Source organism: Acinonyx jubatus, chromosome A1, assembly GCF_027475565.1.
Source record: "Acinonyx jubatus isolate Ajub_Pintada_27869175 chromosome A1, VMU_Ajub_asm_v1.0, whole genome shotgun sequence".
Lineage (NCBI taxonomy): Eukaryota > Metazoa > Chordata > Mammalia > Carnivora > Felidae > Acinonyx > Acinonyx jubatus.
Window position 1 is genome coordinate 125,811,869 of NC_069380.1, and position 24,164 is coordinate 125,836,032.

The following is a 24,164-nucleotide window of genomic DNA, read 5'->3' on the forward strand; positions in this document are numbered from 1 at the left end:
AAAAACATAAGCTTTAAAAAAGTTAAATGATATAAACTTATTAAATAAATGATGTTAAAAACACTAGTAATAAACATCCAAAACTCTTTAGTTACTAGCACTTTGACTACATTGTTACATTATGTACATTCTTGAGTTCATTTACATCAACATATCTGCCTGCACTACAATGCACCTCTTGCCAACTCTCCATCAAGTGACCTTTACAACTTGAAATGGGCCACTGGGAGGATTTGAGGAGTTTTGAAATCAGCAAATATTACAAACAGCCTTTTTTTTTTCTTTTTGGTGTCTTCACAGAAAGCTGGCTGTTAACATTTACCAGTCCACTACTGAACAGGCTTATCATAGGCATTCAAAAATAGTTTGTGAATGAATGCATTCATCTTTTTGTGAGTTCTGATTACATTTGAGTGTTTGTTCATGGGAACATTAGTTTTTAACTTATTCCTTTAGCCCACCACAAAGTTCACCTTTTTCACTCTCAAGTTTTCTTTTCACAACGGGGCTTACATACTTCTTGCTCTTGAAACATCTGCCTTTCACATTTGATTGACTTCCCATAGTTAAAGTACTATGTATCGACTCTGTCCACAGATCCATCTTTTCTCTGCAATATTTTAGTTGTTCCCCTTCCAAATTTACATTATCATTAGGTGTCAAACTATACAATTTGACAAGTTTATTAGTTTCATAATGTCGTCTCCCTTGCCAATGAGATTTTCTTTTGCTCTGATTCACAGTCACTCTGGGCACTTATCTAACTCAGCCTTACAGAAATTAAGAGGCTTTCTTCAGCCCCTTGTTAAGAAAATTAGAGAAGCTCTTCAATTACGGTTCAAATGTGAAAAACATAATGGAGGTTAGGAGGGGACACCGGCAAGGCAGGAAGTGGGTATTCGGCGGTGGCAAAGCACACAGGGGCGGGAGCCTCCACAGCGAGAAGAAGCAAATGAAGGGGTACAGAAGCAGATGTTCCCCCTCTAGGAAAGTGTTCATTATTTGCTATGCTCAGTCTGAACAAGTCTTCTCTGGCCCACTCAATTAAGGTACTAGCCCTTAAAACTGTGTGCCGGGATTTCCTCAGTTTAATGACTTATAGCCCAAATTCTACTAGCTAAAAATCTAGAATCAACATAATGACAATATTATAAATTTTATTCACCACGAATACTCACATCCATTACACTTCTAGTTTTAAGCGTAGTATGGCTCTCATGTTGACCATCAGAAATACTCACAAGCATGATTACAAACTCTCAGCAGTGGAAGGTATCTTTCCTTCTTCTGCTACCTTGATTTCTGCATCTCCTGCCAGTCCACATCTGACCGTGCTCCAGGCTGGTGTGTAGCTCCCAGCCACCTAATAGCATCTGTACCTCTATAATAACTACACACAATTTTATATCTGTCTGTGCTTGCTCCATGTGCTGTCTTGATAGTACAGAGAACTCACAAGCCCTATTTCCCCTCTTCAACTCTGTGTCTGGTCAGCACTGCTAATTGCACAGATTCCTTTGGATGTTTGAGATATGTTTCTTTCAATTTAGAAAATCTTAGCTAATGCCCTCTGCAAAAACCCTAGTTACGAAAAGGCTCTTCCAAATCCCTATTGCAGATGTTGTGGGATGGGATTTTTAGATTTGTAGGTAAAGTGTCTGAGTGTAGTCTTCCTTAGAGGACTCTTTCTAGTATTTAGAAGCCCATCTTTTTGTGGTGGCTACCCAATTTTGACTCTCGCACTCCTCCCTAGTTGTAGAAAGTGGGCACCAAATCATTCTGTTTGCCGCCTTACCAAAGACATTGATTTAAATGGGATCTACACTGAGGTGAGGGGTGGGGGTGGACATTGGAGAAAAAAATTCGTGCAGAAGCACACAGAACCATGGTTTGTACAGGTCTGGCTGTGACACCATCAAATTTCATAACCTGGGTCTCTCCAGATCTTTAGGTTTTTCAATGTAAGATGATGGGTTTGAGCAGATGAACTCTCAGGTCTCTCCAACTTTAACTCTCTCTTCCATGAATTTTGGAAAAGGAAGCAGAGTGTCCCCATTCTTGTCAGTGGTCTAGAAATATTTGCTGATAGTTTCATTCATTCAATGTGTATACATCAACCACCTACACTACGTCACACACCCTTACAGGCGTTAAAGAGGTGGAAAAAAGAAGGCAAAAATCGCTGTCACACGGAACTTACATTCTAGTATTAATAATAACTAACATTTATTTTAGTGCTTTCACGTGCCAGGAATTACATATGATTAACACACTTACTCCTCACAACATCTCATTTTACAGATAAGGAAACTGAGGCAATAAAGTTAAATAACTTTTGAATGTCTCATAGCTGTGAATGAAAGTATGGAAATTTGAACCTCAGCTGTATGGGTCTAGAGCCAGCCAGCTCCCAACCATCACTCCACACCACCTTCCAACGATGCAGACGTTTGACCTGCAAGCCGCCAGCTGTATTGCTCTAATCTGTAACCAAATGCAGCCCCAATGACGATGGGTAACCTATAAACCTATCTAAGAAGCATCACAAAATTGGTGAAATGGTAAGAGAACTGTGGGAAATGCTATAAAAGAAAGAGGGGGTAAGCAGCTGATTGTTAAATACATATTTTCGCTGAAAGGCACAATGGCTTTGTGAAGTAGGCATTTATATTTTCCATTTATAGACATGGAATCTACTGATGGCAGTTAGGGAAACCACTCAGTCAAGAAAGCAGCAGAGTTGGCATTCAAACTTCATCTGTTCAGCTCTAAAGCCAAAGTCTTTCCCCCTCTACTATGCTACCTCTGCCCACATGTGCAGTGATTGTCAACCTCTCTGCTATTCCTATAATGACTGTTATGTGACCTATAAGGTAACTATTTCTTCCCATTTTCAATAATGCTATTACTCTCCATTTGGAATATGGTTAAGAAGGCCAGTTTAATACTCACAACAATGCCAGTGGAATAAATAGGCACGGAACAGGATGAAGTTGACCTCTTTAAGCTCAGACAATCTTCAGGCTCCACTGAACAGCTGGCCAAGAAGCAACATTTTGGAAGTAAAATAAAACCACATGACCAATGTATTTGGCCAGATGATATGAGCCAGATGGAAGCCCACAAACAAAACCCAGTGAGAGGAAACAGCCGGGCCACTTAACTCACGGATTAGGGATTGTTTGTTTCATTGTTTCTTAACATAAGAAATACTTACAATTGGGCATTCTTGCTCAATACTGCTCTAAACCAATATCAATTAGTTTAGATGACAGTTTAGGTATTATTTAGTAAGTTTCTATTTTCATTGATCACCAAGCCATGTTCTACATCAAATTGCAAAATGATCTCTTTTCAGGGAAAGATTCGGAGTTGAGCCCAGCAGGACAGTAAATCTATTGAATCACACTTCTTGGGGCACCTGGGTGGCTCAGTCGGTTAAGCATCCGACTTCAGCTCAGGTTATGATCTCGCAGTCTGTGAGTTCGAACCCCGCGGCGGGCTCTGTGCTGATGGCTCAGAATCTGGAGACTGCTTCAGATTCTGTGTGTGTGTATGTGTGTCTGTCTGTCTGTCTGTCTCTCTCTCTCTCTCTCTGCACCTCCCCCACTCGCACTCTGTCTCTCTCTTTCTCAAAAATAAATAAACATCCAAAAAAATTTTAGAATTGCACCCCTCATTAGGGCACACTCCTCCCTGTGTGGCCATGAGAGGATTTGCTCAGGAAACTACAGGTAGCAGACTGACTATTTAGAAGTCTAGGCTCTGGGACAGACTGCCAGGGTCCAAATTTGGGCAAGTTTCTCAAACTTTGCCTAGTTTCCTCAGCTGTAAAAGAAAGAAAACAGTTGATCTACCTCATGGAGTTGTTTTGTGGAATGAAGTGAGACAACACATGTACCTTACTGGGAACACGACATGGCACATGTAAGTGCCTAAGAGAAATTAGATCTTATCAATTACTTACTTGTTACTTATATTACTCCAGACTTTAGTCTCTGAGTCTGTGTGTGTGTGTGTGTGCTCACGCGCCTGTGTGTGTGTGTGGCCTCTAATCCCTGAACCTTCAATTCTTTCTCCCTTATTTGGTGGTATTTCTCCTCACTTACCCTATAGAATTAATGGAGATGAGCTGTGGGACAGTAAAAACAATATTTATCACATCTCTTACATCTGAAAAGCTTTACACAAATGCTGTGCAATGGGAGGCACGAATGTGGTTCTTAGAAAGTTATATCCCAGTGTATTGACTTGTTGGTGGCACTCATTTCCCTTCCTGAGGCCTGGGTTCCAGCCTGCTTTTCTAGTGGGTATTGCTAGGCTTACTTTGACAACGACTGAGGTGCTAAGGCTCAGGTTTTAGTCGTAACACAGCAGCTGAGACCGCACTCTCCTCTTGTCCCTGCTCATGGCTGCCTCTATCAGATGTCCAGATCCAAGCTGCAGATCTAAACATAGATTTGTAAGAGCACAGGGGATGACTTAAGGTCATTGATGGTTTTTTGTTCTAGTACATGTGGCTTTTCATGACTCTAATATCACTTGTGCTTTTGTTTCTTCATCTGATTGTTAATTCTCCTTTCAACTGATCAGTCTATTTCACATTAAAAATATTTACTTCTTAGTCCTTCTACAAGAGGTACAGGTATGTGCAAATGAATTTAATGAATCACCTATTTAGCAGCTCTGTTAAACCGCTGGGGGAGCGATGTTGACGTCGATGTTGAAACTACCGGCAAATAGAGATTTGGAGATTTTCTGAGAATCTCAATTATTTAGAGTATTCCATGACCCCTGTTAGTATAAGAGACAAGACAACTAGAACTGCTTTCTGCTTCTGGCCTGTGGGATGCTAGGCGAATCATGTCTGTCCTAAATGTACCTTGGATGGCTTTCTTTTCTATTTGCATACAACCACCCCAGAATCACCACATAAAATGTTTGTGTGGTTTTTTTCTTCTTTTTCTTTTAGCATCCCTTTCTGAGAAGACGGAAAGCAGAAAGTTTTGTGAATTGTTCTGGTTGAAAGACAAGACCTTCTCTTGAAGGGTAACTTTCTATTTAAAGTTTCCTTGAACATTACAATACTTTCAAACAATAGCAATTAGACGAACAAAATGTCCTAGTGTTGTTCCCTTGGTGAGCTGGCAGAGTCCATCAACCTGCTAATTCTTAGCTCCTCATTCTTTCTTTCCTTCTCAGATCATTTTCTGTCCAAACTTTTAGGTACTATATTTAAAACTCCAACATAAATTCACACGTTATTTCTTCAAACCTAATGTGAGGAACACATCATTCCCTTTTCACTCTCCTCAAAAACATATATGAAAGATGTGGCTCTAAGTAATAATTGGCACTCATTCCATATCCAGAGAGGAAAATTAGTCTCCTTAGTGTGCAATCCTCTCTTTCTCTCTATCAAATAAAATGTGGCTTCATACACTATATATTAATCATATTTGGCTTTTTATAAAAATGTATTTTGCCCACTGAAGACAAAAATTTTGTCACTGCTGAAAAACTACTTTCAAATCTATTTTAAGCATTGTTTAACTGTCTAAGATTGTACTTAAGAGTCATCCAATGTACATGATTTGCTCTTACTTTAACAAATCAGACTCTAACTGAATTCCACAGATTCTAGGCTTGGCTTTCCTTTACCCTGAATGCTACAAGAAAGTGAAAACAATGCCAGAGAAAACTATTCCAGATTAAAGGTAAGTGTACCATCAGTATCATGCATTCATGTCCATTCCATCTTCAAAGAAAAAAAATTATATTATACTAGACACATTTCAGGATTTTACAGAATATGAAATATTTTTCTCGAGCCAATAGTCTTGTAAAGGGGAAATTCAATGAAGAAAAATTAGCTGATGCCCAGTTATTTCAGTCGCTTTAATAGTAAAATCATATCCAAACCCTCTCAAGGGTCAAGATAAGCTTAAGCTACTTCCATTTTTTAAGGATCACATATGTTAAAAAATCAATTAAAAAAATTTCAGAAACAAGGTTGCAAAATTGCGGGAAAATTTAAACATTTATATTAGTTTAACACCTTTAACCCCAGGAATGCTAGGCAATAAAAATGTGCCATTCAGAAGATAACTGTAGAATTTAAGTGTATGTGTGTGTGTGTGTGTGTGTGTGTGTGTGTGTGTGTGTACACATACATACCTATATTGATTCACAGTGCATTTGAGGTGGTGTGGCCTGTTAGAGTTTACAGTTAGATGACAAATATCTTTTTTCATTATTGTCAGTACACTGTTGTAGCTGAATGCATAATCTTTTTGAGCAATGATAGACCTCTGAAAATGTGAGACCAGAGTGGTCAACTGGCCTCCGACTTCCCTAACTATCTCCTGAACCCCTGGACTCTGATAGGCTCTGATTATTTCAACAACTTGGCTTTGCAAATAAAGTAGTGATACCAACTAAGATAGTATAGCAAATGCTTCATCAAATATGAATTAATGGCACTCCTGTCACATGTAAGGGAGCCCCTGGCCTCAAAGAATTTACAGTCCAAATAGAGAGACAAAACAGGACCCAAAGAATAGTGAAGACAGTTCATGCAAATAATTTAATTATTACATGGGCAATTCGCATTCACATTAAAAGTCTATCAATGAGGGACAAAGTCTCTCAGGTGCCAAAGTGGATTGGTCCATGATGGTGATTCGGGATGTCACTCTTACCTCTTGTTATGAAAGAGGCTTGTTAGAACTAAGAACCTGGGCTGTATTTTGGAAAGGATCAGAACTTGACCAACAGACAATGAAGATAACTTTGCCAGACTAAGGCAAGTTACATAATATATCTGCAAATCATACAGTAGAGCTTACACTGCATTTTTTGAGATTTCTGAAACACTAGTCCAACATGCTATTCCTTTCACACTACCCAGTAGTTAGGCATGTATGACAGCCTGGGAAATATTATCAGATCTCGATGATGAGGGGAGTCTAGAAGCCACCATCTACTGGAAACATGCACTGTAATGTTACATATCCTTGATGAGCTTACAACAATTATGAACATGCACATAAGAAGCATGAGATCCAAATAATAAGCATGAGATGTGGATTGATTAGAATGTAAAATACATAGTAGGGCATATAATTTCTAATGTTGAACTGTATACATAACTGATAAAGTAATATAAATAATAAAAAAACATTGTATTTATTTTGTTTTGAAATAGAAATAAATGAAATTCCTACTTACATTTTTAGCTGTCAACTTTTACTTATCCCTTGTCAAATTTTGCTTATGCATTGTTACTATAGGTGAGGTTCATAATTTGATTTCTCTGATTTCACAGTTCCCTAATAAATTCCAAGGGCACTATCTTCCATACTGCCTAAAACAAATAATTTCCTTGAATTATTTTAAACCAAAATTTGAATTTTTTATGCAAGTAAGTCAGAAAGTATTTTAATCCAACTTTAATGCATACTTCTATATAGGCCTAGTAATTTCTAGATGTTACATTTGGTCTAAATAAGAAAGACATTCTCAAGATTTTGCAAAACAGTTTCAACTGTATTTGCTCTTCCTGAAACAGCTTTTACTGCTACAGACTAACCAATCAGAAACAAACAAAAAAAAGTGTGAAGAATCAATCTTTTCCTTGTAAATAGCTAGCATACTCAAGCAAAGAAGGAAATCAAAGATTTTTCTGTCTTCTTTCTTTTTTCTAGTTGTTTGGTTAAAATAAGCTAACTTGGATGTAAAACAAAGTTGTCATTGACAAATTATTGAGGTGGTGAAGTGAAGATTCTTCATGTGATTTCTGCAGAAATCCTTAGAAATAAAAGATTAACAAAACTTTGACTTTGATTTTATGGGGTCTAATTCTCCTGGACAAGATAATTATCATCTAGATCGCAGAGACAGTTTCCACTTTTCCACGTGAATTTGCCCAGAAACCCTTAGAGCATGAGAGTAGCATTTCCTTCCTTTGCTTGATTGCCTGTTTAATCAAACAAGACCCCTTTCCTGACACTTGAAGGATTCACTGAAAGTTAGTATGACCAGTGTAAGGCTATATTAACTCCATGAGGTATGTTAAGACCCTTGTTTTCCAGATGTGAGTAATAGGAATGTTGTTATTTGGTTTTTGGGTTTTTTTTAAGTTCACCATTTGACTCTCAAAATCAGCTTTTAGAGTTAGTCAACTTCCTGCTATTTCTCAGGTTCCCACACACCCCAACTATTTTAAGGTTCATTTCTTTGTCACTCATATTTTGCATACTGCCAAACTAAAGCATGTTACAAGTTACATAGATCGACACAGGGAAAAAGAATATTTGCAGGGGGAGGGGACTAAAGCCATAGAGACTGATTAAAAAATTCTTCCCAGCTACAAAAAGTAAAGAGTGATACCTGTAGGACTTTGAGAAACGCAATCTTGATTTGGCTCTGGGAGGTTGTCCTGGCACTGTGACTCCCTGAAGATCCCAAAGAAAAGCCATTTGTAAGGAAAGTGTCAGGATCACTGGAAACTGCAGAAAGTCAGAGTTGGTACAGGGCCCGGGGGCCAGCGGGCCCCGCCGCGCGGAGCAGGAGGCACAGGAGGCACCGGTGGCTGAGTGAGGGCATTTCCTCTGTGTGGTGGTATGCACTGACAGGGAGGTGGCAGCCTGGCTGAGGCAGGGGTGGAAGGGATGGCCAGGACTTCCTGCTGCATGACACTTGCCCTTTGCGACAGACCTTGCTTCACTCAGACCTTATCTCATTAATAACATGGGAAACACTCTCTCACAAATTTGCTTTTAAATATAGTCCTGATTAAACAGCAGAGTCACATGGCACTCCTGAAAAGCACAACACACACACACACACACACACACACACACCCACACACACACACACGAAAAGTATGACTAAATGTGAGTGAACCTTTGTATCAAGTGTGAAGTTTAAAGAAAATGTAAATAGAGTGGCTTTGTTAAAAAAGAAGTGATTACTTATCTACAAGGGGGAAATTCAACAAAGATTACTACATTTCACACAACTAGCTGCCTAATATAATTTTCCTTATTCCAACTTCTCTTACAAACAGGGATGGACATCATTATTTGCAAACCTTCCACAAGGATTTAATCGTCTTGAAATACCAGCACCTCCCTGCAAGTCAGTGTGAGAAGAAAACAGGCAGATCACTTTCAAAGCTGTTGGCAGCTTTCCCCTCAAGGAGATGGTGCGTCACCTTGGAGAGTCAATTATAACGCATGACTTTGACAACTAAGATCAATTTTCTTTTTCATTTTCTATTCCCTAGAAACATTTCTTAACTCCCTGATAAATCCCTTGAAACAACTTTCGTTCACGTTAAATAAATGATGAAAGCCAAACAGAGTCCTTCACATGTTTTATGAGTCCCGCACATCTCAGGGAGGCATGTATTTCAAGATACTGTATGCAAGGAGTCAAAGGACCCCAATGCCATCATCAGTCCTCACCGCAGAGTGGTATTTCATGTTAACAATGCAACATAATTCCATCAGTCCCTGTCCAAACACTGCCACACGGGTGACCTCAACTGTAAACCAAGGCAGAACTCTGCTTCTCCCGGATAAGATTAGAGAGGCTTGGAGTGCCCAAGAGTGAAATTTAACCCGCTCTGAACGGGACAAAATTGGCCAAGAGTTGAACTTAGTTATCATTGCCATATCTGCCAAATTTTGCAATCCAGATAGCTCAATCTATTGCTTCCATACCCAGGGGGCTCCAAAACATTCATGGAATTTCTGTAAAAGCTCAAGTAAGCAAACAGGACACTTATTTTCACAACAGCATCCAGCACATCAAGGGTTCTTGAGAACACTACAGGTTCCATATCAGCTTTGTGAAGGAGTAATAGAAAACATTTCTATGGTTTCACCTCTTTGTTATCTGACAGATGGGCCACAAGAGTGCGTGAGTGAGAGCTGACCAAACAGCAGCAAACTTGGAGGAACCAAGAGTTCATAAATAAACACGTTCTCTCTGAATCAACCAACAGTATTTGAACGCTTCACGAACGACAGACACCTTTTTGCATTTGTATACGGATTCGCATTGCACAAGAGCAAAATGGGTGGCCAGCACCCAGGTATTTTTGAGAAAGACTGAGAACATGCCTACACCTACAGGACTCTGCCCTTCTTGGGGTATGGAATTCCAGCTCTCATTATTTCATTCTTCTGTACTATTTAGTCTCCAGGTCAGGGCAGCTCTTAGAAAATGCAAGCACTGCCGGCAGAGTTAACAAGTTGCTGAACAACTTGGTTTCTAGTAGAGTGGCTTCATCAGCAACTGAGGTCAGGCAGTGTAGGAGAATTGTGAGTTAGGAGGATGTCCCCAAGAGCAGCTGGAGCGGGGAGGGGGAACACAAACATGCTGGTGAGCAGGAGGGGTAGGGAGCGCTGGCTAAGATTGGCCTCTTTTACCTCGCACCCAACACGAAACTCTCCTTCTGTCTGGTGGCATTTGGCATTTTAGAGGTGGAATAGCCTCAGTGTTTTCTGAAAAGAAAAGCTGCAGTCCACACATACAACTTTGCAAGCGAAAAAAACATGACTTCACTGCTACCTCGAATTATACTTATCATGCTGGGGGGACCCCGTCTCCCCAGAGAGGCTAAAGCCAGTCATAGGCATTTTGGCCAACATAGGTCTCTGTTTCCATTTCAATTTACATTAAAATTTTTTAATTTATTTATTTTTAATATTTCCTTCTTTTGAGTTTATTTGAGAGAGAGACAGAGAGAGCGAGAGCGAGAGCGAGAGAGAGAGAGAGAGAGACACGGCATGAGTCTGGGATGGGGCAGACAGAGGGGAAACAGAATCCCAAGCAGGTTCTGCACTGTCAGCACTGAACCCATGTGGGGCTTACTCATGAACACTGAGATCAAGGGTCGGACGCTTAACCAACTGAGCTACCCAGCGATCCTTCCAATTTACATTTTTAAAAGAATGTTCTGTTAATTGATATCTAACTGATAAAACATTAGGGCATAGTAATAATGCAGAATGAAAATACTGTGGAACGTCCAACTTTTTCTAAAAGCAACACAATAAAGGAGATGCAAAGTTGTCTTTTTCATTACTGCCAAAGCATTCCTTCTTACTTTTCCCCCCTGATTCTTGAGATCAGACAATTAGAATCTTAAGCAGGATAAAAACAATGTAAATGTAAATGTAAAATTATGACCAGGGAAATGGATAATTTCATCCTTTTTTCCATGTGAAATTGGATACAGGTGCAAGAAGTATCTTCCAATGTTAATGTTATTTTTTTCCTTAAATAATTCCTTACCGCCACTTTTTCATTTCTTCTGTACAGTTATACATGATCCCCTCTTAGGTTACCAGGCCTCAGCAAGGTCATAGAAATAAGCTACTTATTTCTGATATTAATCATGAGTAAAATTAAGACTTGATTTCAAGTATAAATATCAATATCCTTTTGAAGGATTGGCTAGTCTTTATAGACATGAGAATTTAGACAACCGGAAAAAATTAAAATTAAAAATTAAATAATAAGAAGTCTGCTAGGATGAACCTTTGCTGTCATTTATATTTGAAACAGTTGTTTATAATTTTCACTGCACATGTACTAGATGGTAGGAAAGGAAATAAAGTAATATTTTGATTATTTTGTCATTGGTAAACACTTATCTATCCATAAAAATATTACCAGGAACGGATTATTCAGTGGCAGAGAAATTCCATCCCCGGACAAACCCTTCTTCTACAAGTTGGAAACTAAACTTATATCCCTGGGAAAACCAGATTCTGAGATCTAAACTTTGCCACCATCAAACCGTGATCCAATAACTGCTAACATCCCTCAAATCTGAACAACATGCCCACCTCCTGCCAATAATGTAGATGTTATGCTCTGCAGGTCTAAATAAGGCATCTTACTTGCCTCCTGAGTATTTCTGGGATTTTGGTTCCAAGATTCCAGATGTTACAAGTGGCAAATTTGGGGTTTGTTGTCTGACACAGAAACTCAGCATTTCCTTTATAGGAGATAGCAACCATGAATCAAATTGAAACTCCCAAATCTAAAAGTGGAAAAATTTAAACATAACCCACATAGGCATTTGCTTACAATAAGTCACTATTTGACAGGTGGGGGGTTGGTGAGCTGAACTTGAGAGAAACAAAGAGTTACATTAGTGGAGTTGCATTGTGTTGAAATACGTTGCCTCAGGAAACCAGAGCAGGCAGAGATAGGGTCCAGGATAACGTATTTTGCAATAGTAGCTGGTCACAGACTTAAAGGTAGCACAAGTGAACTCAGGAGCAAGCAACCTCACTTCAGGTTCATTTATCAGCTACCTCTGAAAGAAGTCCATTGTAAGAATTCTATTTTCAGGGTGATCCATTGCAAAAGAATGTGCCAGAAGGAAATTTAACAAGGGGACTTGCGCATTTCTGTAAACTAGTATTTATTCAGTATCGGCAACTGTGGTTTTTATTACATTAATGTATTATCAAAATCAACTATTGATTATGATTCCAAATGGAAATGCTGCAAAATAATGCTAGCATTTGCTTTGATCCGCCTTCAAATAGTCATTCTAAACCTTACATGTGTCTACTTGATTCAGAGGTCAATTCTTCCCTGTTCTAAAATGGAGAACAATTATTCTAGAAGTTGTAACACTAACAGAATGCTAACAGAACTGACAGTACCGGTACTCTTAAGACCATTAGGAAAGCATTCTCTGTGTTTTAAGCTGCTACCAATGCATACTTTATTCATATATGTCTCAGTAGACAAACAGAAATAAAATGTAATTAAAGAGCTAATATTACTAACACATAGAATAAAACAGCTGACAAGACGCATGATAAAAATCAGAATGAAAGATAAATAAAACTGGACTGTGAATCCAAATACTGTACTATACACTTAAGGTTCTCATCTACATTAGAATATTTTATAATTCTTTTTAGCAATTCAGACATAATTAAATCAAGCCCCTTTTAATCAAAAAAAGCACTGAGGTCCTTGTAAATACTTGAGCAAATGGGGTTGAAGGAAAGAAATCAAGGAGAAAAAAATGAGAGGGAAGGGAAATACATTCTATGTTTATTAAGTATCTACTAAATGACCCATAGAGTCCTAGGAGACTTTTCTAAGTAGTCAACAGGAAATATACCGAGAATCAAATTATTTTAAAATTTGGAATTAACATATGCTAATCATTTGAAATAAAAAAATAAACACTATGTTTTAATATGTAAAAAAGTATTCTTGGGTTAATAATTGTCCAATTTTCTGTGCATAAAGTTTTTAAAAGTCAGAAAATTTTGTTCTTTTCAATATTGTATCCATGAGTGTAGACTGAGAAAAATAATAACAAACAAACAAACAAACAAACAAACAAAAAACCTCTCTCCTGAGGTCTTAACTGGTAAGAGAAAGGACAGATTATGGAATTTCATTTTGAAAGCCACTTCCTCTGACAAGCCTTCCCTGCTTTCCCGGACCAAGGGAAGTCTCCATAGCACTCTGCACTTTCTTCTTATCACTGTCAGCACATTTGTAATTACTATTTATTTAACATCTAGCTTCCCTGCTAGACCTAACCATTGTAAGGACAGAGACCATGTCTGCTTTCCCACTGAATGCCCTGTGCCTACCAAATGACCAGGGAAAAAAGTCCCAATAATGTTTGTTTAATGAATGAACAAACCAATAACATCAGGGCTTCTTGAAAATAAGATGCATCACCTGTATTATATTTTTTCTGTGTTCCCAAATAGGGGCGAAATATTTTGCTATGGTAGGAGTTATTTATTTTCTTTTTCCTTACATGTTCCCTCTGACAAAGCCATAATTGTAGCAAGAAATAAATAAATAAAATAATAAAACCAGAAAAAAAAACATACTGTCACTGTTATGACCAAATGAATTACAGGTTTGTCCTCAGACTAGTTTTTTTTTCTTTTTTTGGCTTAGTTTTTGATGAGGCATCATTGGGAAAATATGCAGGGCAGTCCTGATACAGGGTATTAGAGGAACAGTCATGCCATCAGCTTGCCGTGTGACCTTGAGTACTGCTGCTTGACCTTGTTACGTTTCATGTCTCATCCAAAGGAAAGCTACTGTGAAGAGGTTTTGAGAGGAATGTAGGGTAATTTATGTGAAAGCTTCTTGAAAACAACCAGACTAGATTTTAAGCACCACTACTCATAATGTTAAGCTTTTGGTCTGCTAGAAAAATTATTTGTATACTGTTAGAAACACTTCCAGTTTTAAAAATTTTACAGTAAAATGGGTCACCTCATAAACATGGTAAGTAGGAATACCATTTTACCAGTTGCAAAAGGGGTATCAATCTTAAATTTTGATCAGTAATTTTTTCTCCCATTTGAAATCTTCCTATGATAAGTATAAAAGGATAGAATATTTTACAAGTTAATCCTTCAACAGAATATTAAACTCTTACTTGCAGGATGAAAACCTTCTATCGGTTCTGCTGACTAGAAGTAAATAGAAAAAATAAGGGGCAAGGAATTCTATTAAACTAGCTCATGGAATTTTTCACAATTGTTCAAAAATCCTGGGCTTCCCCTAAATATAGGAACATTCCCATTTACTTTCTGAAAACTTGGGGGACCCTGCAGACAGGTTGTTTAACTGAAAAAGCATTTGCAACACTGATTCCAACCCATGCTGTTCTCATTGTTGACCACATACCAAATAAGGACAGAAATGGCCTCTTTTCGGCTTTTTAGAACTATGTTAACAAACAAGTAAAAGCAGTGATGGAATTACCAGGCTGAGAAACAAAATCCCTCCCTTGGGAGAAAGAAAAAGACCCCAAATACCAAGAAGCTCTAAATAACAACAATCTCATGTGTTCAACTTTGGCACTGTGCATTTTTTCCATGACAGCGTTCAATATCTCGCTAAATCTGGATATCCATTTAGCGGAGCCAACATTCATAAACATTCCCATTCCTGGGTACTTACTGTCGCCCTTGTTACCCCCAGACTCCCTTCCTCATCCTGACACTCCTCATGTGTTGACTGAGTTTGTGAAGCAAAGGTTACACAAGGTCAGAGTATACTTTTAGAATTCCATATTCTACTATGATGGTATCAACCACTAATTTGGTATTTATTCTATGATAAAGGCCTAGCATTCCTTTCATTATCCCCACAATACTGTATCTATGAGTTTAGTTGTATTTTTATTCTGTTTTACGACAGAAGAAAAGGAGGCTTAGAAGGTTGAAGTAACCTGCCCCTATGATCATACAGTCACGGAAAGGCAGATCTGAGATTAAAATCGGGGTCTTCCCAATTATAAAACCTATGCTTTTAACCCAAAAAGACCTAGAATATAACTGAGGAATGAAGGGATGAGGGGGGTGGTCCCTTTCTTTGGAGAGGTAAGTCATGGAGGAAGTTTGGGATGTTCGTAGAAAGAACAGGCATATGCACAATAGTTACATAATCTTATTTCATCTTTTTCTTTTTAACTTTTTTTTTTTTTGAAAGAGAGAGAGAGAGAGAGCAAGTGTTGGAGAGGTGCAGAGTGAGAGAGAGAGAATCTTAAGCAGGCTCAACACTCAGCACCAGGCCTGATGCAGGGCTTGATCCCACTACCCTGGGATCATGACCTGAACAGAAATCAAAAGTCAGATGCTCAACTGACTGAGCCACTCAAGTGCCCCTAATCTTAATTCATCTTAACCAACTTTCAGGCAGACATTATTGTTGCCATCTTATAGACAAGAAACCTGAGGCTCACAGAGGTTAAGTAGCTCAGCTGATACCAGAAAACTAACTAAGGAGATGTGCGTCTGAGTCAGTTTTGCTTATCTGAAATCTTGTCTCCATGGTAGCTGGCTTCCCCAAACTCTTTAGATCCCTAATTCCAGAGCCTGGAGACTAAGGCTGAGGGCAGGGCTGCATGGGCTCAGCTGTGATAGCCAGAGAGTTACAGAGGGAGCGAGAGAGAGGAGGCCTGCCAGAGGATGGCGAGACTTGGGGAAAAGTGACAGTGCCAGAGGGTTCGAATGCACCACTTACCACTTCCGCGCTGCATTTTCCCTTTGCATATTTTACATCAATACACACAGAAACACTTTTCAGTCTGTCTAACCAATGGTTGCAATTCACTAAGGAGCTAAAATAGAAATCTGGGTATTTCAGTAACAGTGAAAGAAACAATGTGTATTTATGTTATCAGTTTTTTATTTTGTAACAGGAGGCACAAAACTTAAGGTACCATTTTCTAGCCATACCTCAAAACCACCTAAGAAATTTATAACAGACATTTATACAATTATGGCATTAATAAGAAAATAGGACACATCCTGGCCCTTGTTTCCACTGTTATCATTAATTTTAGTTCTACTGGTTCAGTGGAGTTTAATGACTTTCCCGTTTGGTAAGTGGTAAATGATGAGCCTTGAGTGAAACTCTGGCTTACCTCTAAATTTTGGAAAACAAGCCATTTCTATGTGTGTATATATATATATATATATATATATATATATATATATATAATTTTGAGAGAGAGAGAGAAACAGAGAGCATGTGGGGAGGGGCAGAGAGACAGGGAGACACAGGATACTAAGCAGGCTCCACGCTTTGAGCTGTCAGCCCAGAGCCCACTGCAGGTCTTGAACTCAAATTCATCAACCATGAAATCATGACCTGAGCCAAAGTGGCCACTCAACCGACTGAGCCACCCAGGTGCCCCATGCCATTTCTAAATTAGTGACTTCTGTTAAATTCACTGCCTTTAAAATGTAGAGGTCAAGTGGAGAAGGAACAGTTGTGCTTCATTGGTTAGGTGATATCAACTAAAGTCATCTATTTATAGCAAATTCTGATTCAAATTTTTGATTTAAATTGTATCTATAATAGTTTGATATATAGGTTATACGTAACTCTTAAGGGAATGAATTTACCTATGACAATAAAATAAGTTGCAGTCAAAGACACAAAATCATAGCTGCGGGTTTTTAAGCAGTATTGAATATTAGATAACGAAATGTTTGGGGAAGTAAGTATTTTTCTTGATATTCTAAGTGACCTTAACTAAACCACAAAGTCCTAAAAGATGTGGCCTAGTAAACTAGTTTCCATATGAAATTTCGTTCAACAGCTAACTCTCCCTTCCTCCCTCCCTCCCTTCCTTCCTTCCTTCCCTCACTTCCAACTTTCCTCCTTTTTCCCTTCTTTCCTCCATCCACTCAGAAATACATACTTGGCATCTATTATGTGCCAAGCACTATGCTATATACATGCTAAAAATCAATGGTGAAGATAATTATGCCCAAACAGACCTCAGAATTGAATGAACCAAAACCGAAACTTCAGGCTGATGGGAAATTGGACTGGGTTGACATTTTTTACAAGTATCAAGGAAGTAGGAAGAGAAAGGATATAAAATATTTATAGAATTGGAAAATGGCTTGAGGTCTTGTTTATGAAAAAAAATGAGTATAACTAAAGAGATGGTCATTTTTCAGATGATCAACATTAAAAACACATCAAATGAGATATTTTAGGTAAAACACTTTTCACAGCAGCTGGCCCAGGGGAAACACTTCTCCAACAGTCAATTCATAGAGCTATACGAAGCTGGGAGGCTTGCAGGAGAGACACATTTACAACGAGGTTCTTGTTTCATGAGTAGTGCCAAGCATGGGTCTAAATCCGTGCAAGGTGGTTGGGCATAGAAAAGAAAATGGGACCTGGTCCCTCTTGAGAGAGATTTGCAACTGGGAAAAATCTCACCTCATAAAAATGTCATTTCTGTAACCTATGGTGGTTAATGTTTTCTCAATAAACTGTATCAGTAGTGCTCACAACCTTAAAGCTGACAAACTGTGCCCTGGCATCTTTTACAAAGAGAAAAATAAGCATGCCATAAATAGGGCAATCAGCCTTGCAGTAGTCCAGAAGGAGCTGAATTACAGATGTTTAAGACACAAACTTGATTGGGCATATAAAACTTGCTTCAGGAAAAAAAAATGTAGACTATGGTTCTTGCCATATCAAAATGAGATTTTTTTTTCAAAAGAGGAATATGAAAATTCTCAAAAATACATAAATGTTCGAAGAATTTTACAGTGAATACCAGGGTACCTACCACTTAGATTATGCTGGTAACATTTAAGAGACTGTTTCCTCACAGGAGATTATCACACTGGACTTGAACAATGAGCACTGTTCTATTATAATACTATTCATCTGAGTAATATTTATAGATTGTATATTATGTTATACCTCAGATACAAGTCTCTATGCTTTAACACCCAATCTGCTTTAAAGGCTGGACTTTGTACAGGCAGAGAGTGTGGGTTGTTTCTTTCTTTTTTTTCTATGTAATATAAAGAACATAGTAAATGTGAATCCCTATATCTCATGAGCAAAAATAAGTTATGGTAAAACATAAACATTAAAGATACAGTGAAAGATTATGAATTATGCAAATCAATATCCTTTAAGTGATAAAATGGTTAACCATGAGGTTTTTTTCCAGTTTAGTTCTAGGTAATATGCTTTCAGAATTTTTTTATACACGGTAATTTTTAGTAAATTATGAGTTCATTCAGGTGGTTAGGAATGGGATGATTGGGAATATTCCAGAGTTATCAATATTATACAAAATATCCTATAAAATCTATAAATCTGGTGTTTCAATAAGTGCAAATTTTCTAGTTTTTCTATCGGTTTAATTTTTTATTTCCTTTTGTTATATTTTTAATGAATTTTATATAAATGTTAAGTCTAGCTTGTTATTGACAAGAAAGAGACTCTATTACAGTAATAAATTACAGTAGTATTACAGTATTAATTACAGTAATTACAGTAATAAATGAAATAGAAAATCCCAACATCACTTAATATGTTTTTCACCTACTATTTCTTTTTTTTTAAATTTTTTTTAATGTTTATTTATTTTTGAGAGAGAGAGACACAGTGAAAGTGGAGGAGGGACAGAGAGAGAAACAGACAGAATCCGAAACAGGCTCCAGGCTCTGAGCTGTCAGCACAGAGCCCCACATGGGGCTCAAACCCATGAACTGTGAGATCATGACCTGAGCTGAAGTTGGACACTTAACCAACTGAACCACCCAGGTGCCCCTTTCACCTACTATTTCTGATGTGCCTACGGAAAAGTCAGCTTGCTACCTTCTCAACAATTTGACATGCAGGTCAAGGTCAAACAACACCACAAGACTGACAGAGGAAACCTAATTTTAGTCTCCATGATACTGAAGAACTTAATACAAATAAGTACTGAATACTCTTAGCTCATGTTTAGAGTTGATACTTGAAAAGGAATCCAGTCAAAGAGCAAGTGATGCAGAGTCATGTCCAGAGTCAGGGTGTTCACGTGCTCTGAGGACTGTGGAGCGTCTCAGATTCAGATAATCAACTTTTCAGGTACATTTAAGGATGTGTATTTTCCACTCTAATACAACCTCATTCCAGCAGTTCAGTGAGAATAGTAAATATAGCTATAAAAAGTATGCAGTGGCTTTTTCAAGATGTTGGTATTAATACTTTGTTGAGGAGTGCAGTATGAAAGCAGTATGCGTATATAATGGGATGTTATTCAGCCACGGGAAAGAAGGAAATCCCAGCATTTGGAGCAACATGGCTGGGCCTTGTGGATTATTACGTGAAGTAGTCAGAGAAAGACAAATACTGTATAATATCATTTACATGTGGAATCTGAACAAGTCAACTCATAAAAAAGAGTAAAATGGGGCTTATCAGATGGGGTTGAGGGTGGTGTGGTTGAAGGGTACAAACTTGCAACTATTAAATAAATCCTGGGGATTCAATGCACAGCATAGTGACTATAGATAACAATACTGTATTATGAGCATCAAACTAGCTAATTAACTGGATCTTAATTACTCCCAACACAAAAAAAGAACTGATAATTATGTGAAGGAATAGAAATTTTAGCTAGGGCTACAATGCAATCATACTGCAACATATAAATGTATCAAATCAACATCTTGGCCACCTTAAATTTGTACAGTGTTATATGTCAACAGTATTTCAATAAAAAAGAAGTGAATTTTGAAATTACTAATACTAAATACAATCTAATTACTCATGAAAAGCATTTTACAATTAAATCTAATTAGCTAAAATATACACCAAAATGTTTTCAGTGTTATGTCTGGATATTGGGATCATAGACATTTTTAAACTTTCTTTTCTGTAGTGTTAAAATTTTTTACAACAAATAGAAATTACTTTATAAAAAAATTTTTAATGTTTATTATTTTTGAGAGACAGAGAGAGAGAGCAAGCAGGGAAGGGGCAAAGAGAGAGGGAGGCACAGAATTGGAAGCAGGATCCAGGCTCTGAGCTGTCAGCACAGAGCCCAGTGCGGGGCTTGAACTCACAGACCGCGAGATCATGACCTGAGCTGTAGTCGGCCACCCAACCGACTGAGCCACTAGGCGCCCCAGAAATTACGTTTATAATAACTAAAGATAGGCTACTAAAGACTCAGATAGCCAAATTTCTTTTTTCCCACCAGGACTTTTAAGTTTTTAGTTTGATGAGATTTCAACCAAAGGTCCATGAATAAAAACTTTTGAATTTATATTAGTTTAAGTAGGTCTTATAGTTTACACGTTGCTGAGCTGTGAAAGGGTCACAGAGAGAAGTGCTGGAAAGCCAGATAAGCACGCACATCATTTAACACCTATGATGATATGATTTAAAATCAAATTAGATGCAGCTTGATGCGGTCTGCAGACATTTCACTAGAGAGGACAGAGCGGTCTGCCCCCTAGAGGTGGAAGAGCCAGGGCCAGAAAAAAGCAAAAAGAAAAATGCCGAAAGCTTTATAGATTCAAAGAGGAGCGCCTCAGGCCAGTCTGTGAGAACATTCTCTTCTATGAAAACAGCTAGATGTTTGCAGAGTGTCCTCTTCTACAGAGAGGTTCTCATCACTCTGCCTTCACCCAAAGAAAGAGCCAGGAGCTTCGGCTAGCCATGAAGCCTTTTGCTTATTATCCTTCACCACCTGATGAGTGACTTCCAAACCTTTCAGAGGGTGCATATGCAGGCACAGGTGACATGCAGCCTTGGTATCCTACATCTCTGTTATTAAAGATGTACATAAATATTCTACACGGTTATGTGTTTTTTTAATGTTTATTTATTTGTGAGACAGAGAGAGAGAGAGAACAGGCAGGGGAGAGGCAGAGAGAGAGGGAGACAGAGGATCTGAAGCAGGCTCTAACAGCAGAGAGCCTGATGTGAGTCTTGAATTCATGAACTGTGAGATTATGACCTGAATGGAAGTCGTGTGCTTAAATGACTGAGACACCCAGCTGCCACATCATTGTGTTTTTTAATGGGCAATGCTTTAAAAAGAAGTTCTTAAAATAAGAAATTGGCGGGGCACCTGGGTGGCTCAGTCGGTTGGGCGGCTGACTTTGGCTCAGGTCATGATCTCACGGTCTGTGAGTTCAAGCCCCACATCGGGCTCTGTGCTGACGGCTCAGAGCCTGGAGCCTACTTCGGATTCTGTGTCTCCCTCTCTCTCTGACCCTCCCCCCGTTCATGCTCTGTCTCTCTCTGCCTCAAAAGTAAATAAACGTTAAAAAAATTTTTTAAATAAGAAATTGGCATTATTTGTCCCCATTATTTCAGAAACTTGTTCTTTTTCCATTTCTCCATTTGACAAAAGAAAACAAGTACTGAAAATTGGAGAATATATTCAAAAGCAAATGTTGCCTATTTATCTTAAAAATATAGAACTATTTATTTATGAAATGTTAGTATGATTATGAGTACCGTATGGAAATGTATTAGTCTCCTGAGACTTCATGTGAGTCACTGATAAGAATACTGCCATTTTAGTAATGTGAGAATGGGGGTATTTTTAGGTGTTTGAGTTAACTCTTTAGTTAGGCTAAAAAATCTTATGCACATAAATGATTCCACTGATTTAAAATTACTGAATAACGGCTCAGCAAGAAGAACCAAATTCTGGATATTTCCTGCAAAGGACAAATTACTGTGAAATGGGATACAATGTACGCAAGAAGATTTGTGCCTTTATCTCATCAAAACATGAGAGAGGGCACCTGGGGGGCTTAGTCTGTTAAGCATCTGACTCTTGGGTTTGTCTCAGGTCATGATCTCAAGTTTCATGAGATGGAGCTCTGTGCTGGGTTCTGTACTGACAGAGCAGAGCCTACTTACGATTCTCTTTCCCTCTCTCTCTCAGAATAAATAAACAAACATTAAAAAAATGAGAGAAAATTATTTGTTTTCACCTTCCCTTAAACAATTGCTTGGAAATGAGTACAGTCTTGACGTTGCCTGCTGCTGGCTGCACTATGTCACACAACTCATGCTTTGAACTCTGAGCCAAGGTAGTGAAAAAGTATGAGTGAGCACAAACCACAATTAAAGAGCAATGACAACAACCAAAAGATCGCATGGGCTAGCCCTTCATAATCTCCACCAGTTTTTCCAAAACCACCTAAAATAAGCATTTGGGGAAGGAAAAACAATGTGCTTCCTACATAAATGCACATTCAAGAGAAGTCCTCAAGATCCCCTTAGTTGTAATCAATTTGTCATCAAGTACTATTCAAACTACCACTATCTAGAAATCCTGCTGTAGCTTCTGCTAAAAGTTCAGACTGTTCATTGACCACCATCAGTGTGTCCGCGTGGAAAGGAGAACATGAGGCACAGAAGAAGGAATAAGTATGTATAGGAACCTAGCCATATTCAGATCTTGGGCAAACGGCTTTCAAATAGTCTTGTAAAAGACTAATCCTTCCATTAGTTATATCCACCTCCTTCTTGGATTTCTAATAGTCTTCAGGTGAAATCCCCCCCAGGCAGACCCTACAAAGTCTTGGCATGGGTGTTTAATTTGGAGAGAAGGCGTGGAAATAAATATATGCACTTAGGGCAGCAGGGAGAGAGTAAAGTCAAGAAAGTGTGCATTAATAAGCTGTGAGTAAATGGAGCTCAATCTTCTTGGGGACCTTCTAAGAGGTACGGAAATGTTTCGGCATCGTCCCTCTGGAGAGTGTGGAACCGCTGTATAAGTAGTCCCTCAATGTATGTAAGTTACCCCTAGTTCCTCAATGTATGTAGGTTACCCCTGGGAGTAGTCATAAGCTCTTCTAGGTGGCCCACACACAATCTAGTAAGCTCCTCTGTACTGGAGAATGTGTACAGGTGTCTCAGATGAGAAGTTGACTTGGCATATAGAAATCGCCCATCACACATACAGGTGAACTCTGAGGTGAGTCAATAAGAAATGGGGTGGGGCTTGACACCCCTGTCACAAATAGGACTCTTACACCTAGGATGCCCAAACTGAATTTTTGGTTCATGTCTCCATCATCCCATCACTAAATCTACTCTTCCCTGCCTTTCCCCAACTCAGCAAATTAAAACACAGGTTTCTAATTTTTTCAGAAAAAATCCTTGAATCATCTTTGGCTCATTTACTTTTCTCTTACCCCCTGTGGAATTCCAACACCAAACGCCGTCAGCTTTATTTTCAAATTATACTCAGAATCTGGTCACTTCTTACCAGTTCCACCACCACCAGCCTCGTCCAGGTCACCACTGTCTCTTGCCCAAACTACTGCAGTGGCTTCTTAACCATTTTCCCTGCCCCTGCCCTTGCTCCAAGTGTGTTCTTCACAGAATACCAGACCACGCAGAGCGACACTTTGGAAAGGTATGTCATTTCTCTCCTCAAAACCCTCTACAGGTTCCCCACTTCACTTGGGATAAAATCCCAACTCTTTACCATGACTTACAAAAGCCCTTTCCTATCTCATTCCTATTTCTCTGACCTCTTTTCCTTCTCCTCTCTCATCTTGTTTACTTGATTCCATCCACACAGGTCTTGTCTGCTTGCTTGCTTCTTTCTTTCTCTTTCTTTCTTTCTTACTTTCTTTCTTTCCTCCCTCCCTCCCCTCTCCTCCCCTCCCCTCCCCTCCCCTCCCCTCCCCTTCCCTTCCCTTCCCTTCATACTGGTCTTTTACCTAATCCTTAAACACAGTGAATCTGCTCCTACCCCAGGACCTTTCCCCTTGCTGTTTCTGTTCCTGAAATGCTCTTCCTTCAGATATCTGCATCATTCTTTCATTTTGTTAAGGTCCAAATATCAG

The 24,164-nt window shown here is 38.7% G+C and overlaps 1 protein-coding gene and 1 long non-coding RNA gene across 11 annotated transcripts in view; both read right to left on the reverse strand.

Annotated features, from left to right (window-relative positions):
- The window catches only part of PDE4D (phosphodiesterase 4D), a 713,672-nt gene that overhangs the window by 335,596 nt on the left and 353,912 nt on the right, over positions 1 to 24,164 (reverse strand). Inside the window, exon 1 of one of the 10 annotated variants that reach the window (XM_027041465.2) lies at positions 8,392 to 16,477. The exons of the other annotated variants lie outside the window; for them this stretch is intronic. Coding sequence (XP_026897266.1) covers positions 8,392 to 8,480 — 89 coding nt within the window. The 5' untranslated portion in view covers positions 8,481 to 16,477. Of the gene's footprint in view, positions 1 to 8,391; positions 16,478 to 24,164 lie in introns of those variants that run through there. 10 annotated transcript variants of the gene reach the window in all.
- On the reverse strand, positions 18,344 to 23,967 carry LOC128315105 (uncharacterized). Its single transcript, XR_008297603.1, has 3 exons — positions 19,130 to 23,967; positions 18,837 to 18,894; positions 18,344 to 18,791 (listed from the first exon to the last, which is right to left on the reverse strand). It is a non-coding gene; the product is annotated as an uncharacterized LOC128315105 (long non-coding RNA).